The following is a 12,391-nucleotide window of genomic DNA, read 5'->3' as shown; positions in this document are numbered from 1 at the left end:
AAGCTAATATGTTTATGTAAACGTACGTAAGGCCAGACACTTACCTTGAGCGTTAAAGCGAACAAGGGCACGACGAACAGGGCTGCGCACAGGACGACGGCCCTCATGTTCGGCGAATTTCCGTGGGCTGTTGCTCTTGCGAACGTGTCACCCTTCTGCGGGGTTGTCGGTGGCTTGCGGCCTTTGGGTCGAGGTCTCTTTGATGCGTCCGTGTGCCGCGCAAACGAAAACAGGTGTACTGTAACGCGAAAACAATAACACCGCAAAAAAACGACGAAAAACGCTGGTTTTTCCGTTGGCCTCCGTTGAGTGTGAGTGTCACAGTTGATGTGTGCCGCGCGCGTCCAGAGTACAACGCGGAGTACAACCGCAGTGTCGCTCGCTCGTCGCAGGAATGTCGTACGAGGGCCTGGGACGAGTGGTGGAGGCGACTGCGGCGGTGGTGTACGGGTCGCGTGTGCGCAGGTGTGCGGCCGCCGTCCGGATCACATCGCCGTAATGCCGCCGCCGCCGCCGCCACTGTGTCTTTCTCCACTGCTTTTACCACCACCGCCATCTAGTCGTCCACCGCGGGTAAGTCCAAAGATGGTCTATTATTTTTGTTCTTCTCTTGACACAGTATATTATTTGGATGAAAAAATAATTTTTGATATGTTTTTTAGATTTTTAAACCCAATTCTAGATGTGGCTTTGGTCGATTTTGTATTAAAAGTTAAATTTTTAAAGTTTTTTTTGTTCAATAAAAAATTCTTCAAATTAAAATCTTTTAATATGAAAATTATCAGCAAAAAAAAAAAAATAAATGTTGATACTCGTTTAATTACGAAGTCTCGGCAGAAATAATTTAGATGGGTGTGCGTTTACCATCTAAACATTGTTGTACTTCCCAAAAAAAAATAATAATTTGAAAATAACATTGATAGTATAATTATTATACCTAACAGCTAACTGATTGTACCTGGATAATTTTCACCAGTTCCCTAGGCCATTTAAGTTAAGTTCGGTCTATGAATAATGGTTTTACTATTGTTTAACTTAATTTTTTAACTAAATCGGCCGGAACGGTCAAGTAAGACCTAAAAAATTAAAATTGAATGATTGATAATTCAAAGAACGCGCTACAACAAGCCAACTTTCTATCAACGTTGGGCAAGTAAACGTTTTTTATACTGACTTTGTCAAGTTATCTCAAACAAAACGGCAAAGTGACTGATTACATAATATTATACAATGGTTCTAGTTATATATGTATCTATATATATATATTTGTTTATTGATCGTTATTCGAATGGAAAGAACGGACGGATAGGTTTTGGCGTTGTATGGTATACCTACCTACCTTGTTGTTATTATTATTATTATTATTTTTGAGTATTTACGCTGGTTTTATCGACTTTCCCGGTGGGCCTTTTGAAGGTTTTAAAATGGCCACTTACTCCAAGGGGTTCAACCTAACCCTTGCGCCGTTTCTAGGTCGCACGTGTACTAAATTATAATAATAATATAAAATATTGTATAATACGTTTTAGTTGTGACTGCACTACACGAACCGGAGAAGGTTTCTTTTCGCTAAGGTCCAGTCGAGTGGTGGTTTTTGTATTCAAGTTTCGGCCTCCCTTTAGACCACTCACCCCCTCCCCACAAAACTGATGAAAAATATTATAATATAATATAATATCATGATCGTGGGCTCCTTAGCACTACATATGTCCATGAAGCATAATATGCTTATGGACTGTTTAGCTATGGTTTTATAAATTAAATGGATAATCAAACGCAATGCTGTTAGGACATTTTTTTATTTTTTTTGACCAATATCAATACTTTACGGTACAACTAAAAAAAAAAATAATAATAATAAAAACCAATAACGAGCGGTAAACAAAGAATTTGCAAGTGAATCAAGAGCACGCGGACAAAGGTGTATTTATATTGTATTAAACAATATTATCCAAATGCAAATACAGCCTTGGATTTTTCAAACAAATCCCTAGCTAACAAAAAAATAAAAACCCTCAAACAAATACATCTATCTATATATTATAGTGTAATCAGCAAAACACCGATGGTTTATTAATGCACAGAAGCGTAATATTGGGAATATTTACACTTACCGCGTTACGTTTTCGGTATTTTATACAATAATAATATGTTCATAATTTTTATTTGAATTTTTTTTTTAAATTAATATTTTGCTCGATCATCGTTGTTGGATCGAAATCCGGCAGCTGCTCCTTTTATAGCAATATATGGTAAATCACAACTACCCAAAACTTAACAAACAACAACTGTATGCCTACCTCGAGGATTTCACCTTAACCGGTTGGGTTGAAAGCACTAATAACTAGGCCTGAAGTATTCATAGCTTCTAATAACTGTTTTTTTTTTGTTTAATGTTAAGCATTTAAGTTCGACGGCATTATCGTATGGGCGGTATAGTTAATGCGATCTGTGCTATGTTGTTGTTTTGGCTTGCGGTTAAAATTTTAGAGTAGAACCGTGTCAAAAGTGTAAAGCCCGTTTTATGTTAATCGTGGTACACGGCCCAAAGGCGGGTCTCGATGGGTTTTTAATGGAAACGTTTGGTTGCACTGATAAGGGTTGTTATTACCTAAAAATTGCAACCCCGGTTAACGCGGGTATACGATGGACATGATGATGTACACGTTTGTATATACTATTTTCAATATTATTATTATTATATACACTGAAAATTGTTATTAATGGAAATATGCGTACCTGTGTACACAAAGGGTGTTGTTGAAAATTTGGATATTATGGAAGTCCTGGTAATTAATTTTGCTTTTGGGACGTGTATTCGAAAAACGTTTGATTAAAATTACCAATATTAGTGATGATAATCGAACGCTTTGTTTTCAAACTTGCTGGACGCAAGTAAATATGGCGATAAGACATTTACTAATAATATTATAATTATTACTATTATCATTATAGTTAACAGTAGCATTTTGACAATAACGCGACTGTTATATCCGAGTAATAGAGGCATTTGTCTTGTACAAAGTTGAAGTATTTTTAGCACGAGTTGACTGTATTGTTCACCAAGTTGAAAATGCAAGAGTACGCAATGCACAAAGCTTAACAGAAATTACAACATAACCAGCTAATACCTTTTAATATCTATATTAACGTAAATTTGTGTTGAAGATCATATTTTAATTTATTATCCACTGTAAAGTCGTAAAACCCGAACGAAGGAGAGCCACTTTTGAATTTTGCACATTTTACACGCCGACATTATACTATTAAAAGGTTAACTGCGAAAAATTATGATAAATATTTTAGACTTCATAATTTCCATAAAAATAATTATAATTAAAGAACTTTTTTTGAAAATTCGAATGTAAAATACTGACTGAAGACATATTGTAGTCTAATAAAGAAACTGAGAAGGTAATGGCTTTTTTTGTTGTGTCTTAAGACTAGACAAATGTTTCTGCACCGGTATACTTTATTAGTGGGTCAAATTTTAATGAGTTCACTCGCTCCCTTCCTTCGAAAATTTACCTTTGGCAATTTGTTAAGTCAAGAAGTTATCTAACAATGTTCACCGATTCCCATCGGGACGTTTGGCAGTGACTAATTAATTTACTTCTTACAAAATTAGTTACATTAATTTTGTGCCTGTAGTGGCCGACCTTGAACCAGTTTGCTAACTTATTATTATACTTGTTTATATTTTATTAAATACGAATAAGTTATACATTTTTAGTGGTTTTCATAATTTAATAGAGATATGGGTAAACTTCTTAAGATTTTGGCCTCGATGTTGACTTGCTACATAAGGAAAACAGATGAGTAGTTTAAATGTAATCGTTACAGGGAAGTATAAAAACTATAAAACCAATACCACCTCACCGAAGTTATATTTTGTCTATAATTTTACAACTTTATACTTCTAACTTCGTCGTTATTTTAAATGTCTCTGTTAAAAAATGGAATCATTAAAACAAATCTTAAGAAGTTAACTTCCACAAAATGTAACCACATACAGTCTACATTTCTTTAATTTTGAATAAATACACAATAGTTAAAAATTGTTTAAATTGTTTTTACAATTGCAACAATTAAATACGCCTAACGTATAAACAATATAAGTAAAATTACTTGCAAATTATACCATCGAATCTGGCAAAAAAATGTTTTAAAATTTTCAGAAATTATCATCAAGAAAAGGCGGATTGTGAACAATGTTAATGTAATCAACTTGAAGACATTGTGAGAGGGTAGCTTCCGCTTTGTTTTGACGGGCGCCTCTCTTCTAACTGGAATTTTAGAGTAACAAGTTCGAAAAAAATTCTTTTTTTTGAGGTCAAAAGAAAATTAGTACAATTTTCACACATCATCTTTGTCACGCCATAATTTCGCGAACAACAATCTAACCGAGTCAGACATTTTTGTAGACATTCTTCACAAATTAAAATATAGAATATTGAATAGGTGTTTTTTTTTTTTGTTAATAGTCACGCCATAGTCTTCAAATACTGTTTATTCTGCAATACCCAATAAAATATACCGTGTTATCAGCACCTAATAATGCATGTGCCGATGTGCGTTGTTCACATTTCCAGTAATGTACTGAGTAAGCAAAGAAAATCAAAAGTTTCGTAGACTTGGGTAAACAAGCCTATTCTTAATAATAGTTTGAATCAAATTGTTTTTGACCATACATATAAGTACATGCGAGTAAGGCCCGGTACGATGAGTTTTGGTTGCATCGACTTTTACAAAGTCATAAACATTAAATTATACACAAAAGTTAACTACATTCTGCTTGGATTAACTAATCAAGAAAATCTGAAATTAAGTCAAAACCTTTTGTATTTTATATTCTTTTTAATGGAAATAATTTAAATTTAATAATTTAATTAAATTTTAATTTATTTAAATCTACCGCCAGGCAAGCACCTATGATTTTTGTTTGGTATCGATAATGCAAACTTTACAAAAGTATTCAATATATTTAATTTAGAGAATCGTGGCACACAAATAGAACCCATGGAAGATAGTATAACATTTATAGTATTGGAGATAGTACTCGTGGAGACATTGTCAAAGTTTTTCAGAGTACTAACCCCAATTATCGTTTATTTTATAAATAATAAAAACTCAAAGACAAAGTAGTTTTTCTTCGAGGTAAGTATAAATCTAATTTTGAACTTTTTCTCCCCGGAAGCCCATCTGGAAGTGAGGAATTCAATATTTGCACACAGATTGCCGATGGGATGTCTAAATATACAGTAAGTCTTTGGACGTTGAGGGGGTTTTATTTACAAAAATTTGGTAACTCCTGTTGGATCCACAAAATATTGTGGTGGGATAAGTTATTTAAAAGTTGTAAATTTTAGTTTCTTTGCCCAAAGAACAATCGTGCTACAATATTATTGTGTGATTAATATATGTATATGTATTGAAACTGCATTAACATAATGAAATTAGCGACCCGTCAATCTCGGTCAAGTATCAATAACGTTTAAATGCGATACGGAAAATGATTACACAAGAATAATACAATCAAAAGCTATACAATCGCCGTTCATTGGAAAACAATAAATCTGGTCGTGAGATTGTAAATATATTACTATAATTTATCTATTATCGAAACCGTGATAATTGATCTGATACACTTCTACAGTCTAATGAACACAAATGAAGTATGCAAGTACAATTAGTAAACAATAATTGATAATAACTTTTGTCTGTTATCGAATCGAATCTAAATTATTATGAACACAACAAAGCTTTCTAGGAAATTAAAATTATTAACAACATTCGGTGTTTTGACTTTTATTCGATCACAATTTTATTTAATTATAATCATCAAGATAAATGCTTTTTTTCCCAATAAATATTTTATGGTTTATTCAAATTTAAATTTGCCCAACTCCGACCAATACTTTATTTATTTTTTCTTATCCTTGTGGAATTTTTATCAGATCCGATAAACAAATATTAGAACCCAGAAAATATATCGTTTTTTTTTTAGTATTAATTAATAAATGCTATTACACGACGGTAGTAAAAAAAATCAAGACGGCTGTTAGGACTTATATAAAATCATCAGAAATTTCTGCTCAGAAAATCTTATTTTCATCTTAGAAAAATGTATAAAGCCGACATCAAGTATAACATATATATATAAAACACCATTTTTAAGTACAGTTCGAGCCATAGGCCATAAACGGTTAGTTTTAATTACATTTTGTTAAATGTATTGTTAAATTGTTAAATACATCCCGATTGTCTATTTTGAATCTATCTACCAAACAGTAGTTATCTTTTGGTATTATACTATGTTATGTACTAAGTTTTGAAGGCACGTGGATACGTTTGTTTGAAGTGTATAAATATTTGAAATATATTTCCAAGAACATTTCCATGATGTTAACTTTTTCTCTAGAAAATGTAAATTAACTTAGAGTGCTTTACATAAAATTCCATAATAATTTAATTTATTTTTTTAGCTCAATTCTGGAAGACCTTTTACTACTTAAGTTTATACTCGTTTTCTGTAACTTTATTAGCTGATAATAAATACATTTTGGAAACGTCATATATATTGTATTAAATAACAAATAATGAAATAATTTAATTTTCAGTGTTTTAGTGTGCTTACCGTTCAAGACAAAATTAAATTCTGGTTAAATTCAATTTTGAATTTTTGGAAATTACACACTTATAGTTATAATGGCAACAATAAAATGGCAAAGCATTGTACAATATAAGTTATAATATGAATTTCTCTGAAGTCGGAACGAACAAAATGAATTGATGGTATTATTTTTTTTTATTTGTATTTGTTCTTCAAATCGATTCGTGAATAGGTTGAAACCGAAGTTCGTGCTACCAATTTCCGTGCAAATTATTAGAAGTACGGTTCGGCGGAAAATAAACTTACTCCACGGTGTATTCTCATTAAATATTTATCCAAGTTTCGCCTCGGCCAACACGTTACTTTATTTCAAAGCATAATTCACCGGCTTTATCATGAATTCTGTATGACACTTCACACGGATTTACTGTACTTGCGTTACACAAACAGTCGGGTTAACTTAATTATCGACACCGGTCAAACGCAGGTGTAAAATATGGATGTGTGTTATATTATGTACCTTAACATTTGCACCGACCAGACAGCATCTTATCGCACCGGCATCTGGTCGCATCTTAAATCAATCTGGCGCGTATGCCATCTTCTCAGGTGCTTGTTGGATCTTTTGGTCCCGTCGAAGGATAAATTTCGGTCTTGGCCAAAACGGTATTCGATCGCCGAGGTAGTAGCAATCGCGTGTAATCCATCTCGGTCGGTCGTTTCATGTATTATTCAAACGACAAGCCCAAACCGACGAACGGGGCACATTGCCAGGCAACACAAAGTACACGACCGTCGGCTTAAATGCGTCTTGTCGTCGGATTAAGGAACAACGCTGCTCGTCTTCGCCTTACACTCCCAACTACTTGGGCTCGTTCAATCACCCCAGCTATCCTCGTATCGTTATCTATTCCGTCTATCCGTCTTTTCTTCGGGTCTTCCTCTCTGTCCCTCTATATTCGTCTTCATAACACCTCTCACTGCCTCTGCCTCATATCTTCTCATAACATGACCGAACCATCTCAGCCTATTCTCTGACATTTTCCCCACAATTGGTGCAACTCCTGGACTCTTCCTTATGTATTAGTTACTTAGCATTCTCATTCCCTGTTCAGTTTTCTTGTCTAGAAATTACTAGAGTCTGCACAGCAATCTCTCCGTCCCTCTATGCCTCGACCCCATTGTATTGGCTTTAATTTGTTAATTACTAATTGAATGGGATTGAAACCAATGCGTGCGCTAATAAGTTCAATATGTTGAATTCTGTGTGACACGGATTTACAGTAAGTACTTCCGTAACATAAACAGTCGGGTTAAATTAATTATCGACACCGGTCAAACGCAGATGTGTTATATTATGTACCTTAACATTTGCATCGACCAGACAGCGACAGAATCAATTTTAATCACAGTTGACGGTTTACCAGGATCGGTTTGGGGCTTATGAAATCAAACGACAAGCCCAAACCGACGAACGAGGCACATGGCCAGGCTACACAAACTACACGGCCGTCTACTTAAATGCGTCTCGTCGTCGAATCAAGGAACAACGCTGCTTGTATTATTAGACAATCCAAATGAAAATGCATCAGTGCCTGCCCGTGTGCTTTTTTGTTTTGTTCGTTTGGAACCGATTTAACATCGGCTCATAAAACAAATACATTCCCGTACCCGGTTGTCTGTGAAATTCTACTTGTTTCCTCTTTTAGAAACAGTCAACGGTAGCCCGATTTCATTCCAGTTTACTTCAGAGTGTCAAAAGCAACCGTAAAATATATTTAATTAAAAAATACACTCACCGCCCGTCCGGCGTTTGTCCAACAACTCTTCACTTAACCGATCAGTCAAGTTCTACTGAGCTAACGATGTATGAGTGTGTTTAAACTGTATTTAAAAACAACCCGCCAATATGTATGAGTTAGGACAAAGAAAATGTTTTCACAAATAGTGTGATTTCAAAAGAACGCCAAGAATATATTAAAGAACTCACTTGCATTTTACAATACATTAGGGTTGAAAAATATTTTTAACGTTTTGTCGATTCGGAATTGTTATTTGTAGCTTCACATCTTATTTATTTAGTTACTAATTGTCTACATTAAAATTAAATGCTGCACAATAATATTATGATCACACCAACACATACACTCCTCTTGTAGCAATTAATAAATATAAATATAGTCCAAAAATCTGGCGGGTAATATTTTAAGTATTATCATTTTTGTATAAATATGAAATTTAAAATATTTACTGAAAATAATATTGGAATATTTGTATTGCCGATGCAGGATTTGTTGTCAAAAATGTAAAATTATCAAAAGTATTGTTTTCAATGTAATATGCCAGCTTTCCTATCTCACGTATGTCCTAGTTCAAATAATGTACACAAGTAAAACTTCTTGCATGATTAATTAATTGTAACTACTTACGGCAAGAAGACCGGCAAAACTTATTTGTGTTTTTGGATAATCGATAAGACTTTAAATATAGTACAATATGGTCTTGTGAGTGACGGATTGGCTAAAATAAAGATTTACTTTTCTCTGTACTTATTGCCGTCTACTGTAGTGGCAATAATAACGACAATTTGATAGGACGCCATAATACAGATTTACGTTACGCCAACATTAAAATGTACATAAATTATAAATAATAATGAGCTGCTTGAGTTGTAAATCGCTTTTATAAAACCGAATCCGGTATTTATTTTTATTTTTTGTGCCGCTGTTAACTTATTAGGAATATTATCTGGACCACTACCAATACACACGACAGTTTTGGCAACGTAATGCAGATAGGCCAAAATCACAAACCTTTGTACGGTGCCTAACACCCCTCTCCCAAAATTTTCCTCCCGTGTTTTCCCGTCCACCCTTCCTCTCTCCGTGGACTTTCATCCCTCTTTTCCGCTCCCCTTCCCATCATTATTTGGACTATTACCGGTCATCACGTCTTACTCGGTTTCCATCCGTCTTCTCTGTTGTGTGAAACTAGTGGGCGCTTTTCTATTTCAATCGCTATTCTCTTACCGTCCTTGTTTGTTTTTCTTAAGTTTTGCAAATTCAAGAGATTATTTTTAATTTTTTTTTTTTAATTTTATTATTTAAAAATACAGTCGTTTTTGCCTACATGCGGTATTTTGTATACATTGTTTTCCCATAAGGCTATAAGTTACAACATAAATGGTGACTCTTGCATGTTCATAACGCAATCAGATTTTGTTTTATAGCCAAAACTGCCACCGAGGGCAAAACGGTATGAAGTATGAACTTGCCTGTTTTATTCTCCTGGTAAATACCAATGACATCTCGGCCGTTCATTTATTATTAGTGCACGTCAACTGCATACGGCCATTTCCTAAACTTCCGACCTGAAATCCATCACTCTGATTTTACTATTATAAAAGAATATCGTCTACAATGCCTACTCGAGATTCGTTTAAATCGTCCTAGAAAAATCAAATCAAATTCTACAACGTTTATGTGTTTGTATATGAATGATATAGGTACCTATCTACCAAGTTCCATACAACGGTGTATATTATTTTATATTATTTTGTTAGCTGAACGTTCTACACGAGTGTTTTTCAATTATCTTCCCGCCACTATTCCAATTACACCAATCACCCAAAATGAAACCCGAGAAATGTCCATAGTTCAACCCTAGGAATGAAATATCAAGAAAATAATTAACATTATATGTGTAGGCAACTAATCAACGCGTGTAAAATGTACAAGCTATTGTACAACCAACCACAATAGTAGGTATAATTATTATTAATCAACAATAATACCGAGTATATAATAAATTAATTGAGATAGATATTCATATAATGTGCCACCTCAAGTACCTATGATTATACCAGAGAAAAAGTTGGTAAAACTTTTCTCGGCCCTTCAAGAGCTCACTATAGTACTATATATAATTTAATTGTATTTAAAAAAAAAACAGCCTGACAGTTTCTCAACACACTTGACGGGCGACGTAAATATTAATTACGTCTTAATTAAACAACTAAGAGTTTCTTGACTTAATATATTTTCCCCTCGGTATTCCTGTATCACACAAGCCTTGTGGATAAAATGTTCTTTAAAAAATATTATTACTTCACGTTTGCTTTTGTCGTTTGCGCTCTAATAATATGAGTTCAGCGTAAAACAATAATATTATTTTAGGCCGTTGTTCGCAAGCTCATCTCAACCGTAACTTTCCATTTAGCTGACAAACTTTACAAAAATAAAAACTTCTCTATCTTTCGAGTATTTCCAGGATTTCTTATTTTTGACCGACGCGACGACCCTAAACAATTATTATAGTCACAATATGAGATGAAAATTCAAACTTATTTCATGCCAACGATATTCTGGAATTATTTCCCAGGTTCTCAGTCCGGTTTTTTTCCTCTCATATAATATATGTTTACAGTTTATGATTAAACCAACTCGATCAATTTGAAGTCACTTTTGTGTCCGCTCGATGGGCCCAATGCGAAAACGTAATGAGGTGATCGCAGAACATTACACTACATAATCTAGCCTAAGTCGAGATGACGAAGAATGACCTTATAGTCAGATCAAAAGAATCCGTGGACTATGTTTTTGAGATAATAATAATAATAATTATATGAAAATTACTCACTTACTTATATCATAATGTACATTGTGCACTTTGTCACATCAGACAACATACAGGAAAATCTACGTTATTCGTGAATTGTAATTTCGATGACTCATCTTTTCTACTTTTTTTTTAGCAGTTAGCTATTTTTTTTATATTTCTATTCAATACCTATGTACATGCAGGGCTGTACCTTTGTAGATGCAAGCATACCATTTACTAGGCTCTGGAAGAGTCATTTACAAAATTATTTGTTTGTTATTAATTCACCATATCAATTGTAGAGTAGGCAAATTGCAAAAACCTTATTGTAAAAACAATTTCAATCAATAATGCGATTATTAATAATTATAGACTCGACAATTGTGTTTCAGAACATTTAAAGTCTAATATTAAATATAATTGAGGTTAACGATTAAATTATACAATTATTGATGAACGAAATATTACTAAAAATAGTTAATCATTCTTTATGGGACTTTTTTTTTCAAATTGCCATATAATTTAAATATTTATTTATTATTATTTTTTTTTTAATGCGTGTGTATCATAAACGACACAGTTCGGTTCCAGTGAGTTAGTACATTTAAAGGAATGCAATGTAAAGTAAACCGTATGGCAATCGTTTTCAATAGTGGATTATTGCAAAGATGGAAAATCGCCAAATTGTTTAAGTATTATATAAATGCGCCGCATCATTCGTTGCCGTGTTGATGGTGCTACGGTGTTGATGTAAATAAATAATAATAGTGTTAAGTGTTGAAATTCCATTAAAGAACTCGAAAAACAAAAGATGACTTAAAAACTAAAAACAAAAACAAACAAAAATCATGTTTTCCTTCAGCTATCATTCACAGCCGACGGAACAATATCTTCAACGGCCGTGCGGTGTTGTTTATTATACACTTATCTTATTTACTCATCGCTTCATTCATTTTGTTTTTAATTGGAAACAAGCTTAACGTATTTAAAACGCTACCCGCTGACCTCTGCATATTATACTGGAATTGAAAAATAAATAAATAAAAACCATTTACAATTAATATTGCATAAATACTAGGTATATATTAATATACATGCTGTATCATAATTCATGATGATCTGACCGATTTACCTATATTTTATAATATGCAAAATAATGTTAAGTCAATAATTGTGATA

At 33.4% G+C, this 12,391-nt stretch overlaps 1 protein-coding gene across 2 annotated transcripts in view; it reads right to left on the bottom strand.

Annotated features, from left to right (window-relative positions):
- The window catches only part of LOC126834913 (amyloid-beta-like protein), a 54,991-nt gene extending 54,585 nt beyond the window's left edge, over positions 1 to 406 (bottom strand). For both annotated transcript variants that reach the window (XM_050567137.1, XM_050567138.1), the window contains exon 1: positions 45 to 406. In XM_050567137.1, coding sequence (XP_050423094.1) covers positions 45 to 107 — 63 coding nt within the window. In that variant the 5' untranslated portion in view covers positions 108 to 406. The remainder of the gene's footprint in view (positions 1 to 44) is intronic.
- Positions 407 to 12,391: the final 11,985 nt, after the last annotated feature.

This window comes from Adelges cooleyi, unplaced genomic scaffold, assembly GCF_023614345.1.
Source record: "Adelges cooleyi isolate 19-005CV unplaced genomic scaffold, UGA_ACOO_1.1 ACOO_flye_CR_arks_rails_tigmint_CR_PRNA_21, whole genome shotgun sequence".
NCBI lineage: Eukaryota > Metazoa > Arthropoda > Insecta > Hemiptera > Adelgidae > Adelges > Adelges cooleyi.
Note: the sequence above shows the minus strand (reverse complement) of the source record. Positions and strands in the feature narration are given on the sequence as shown.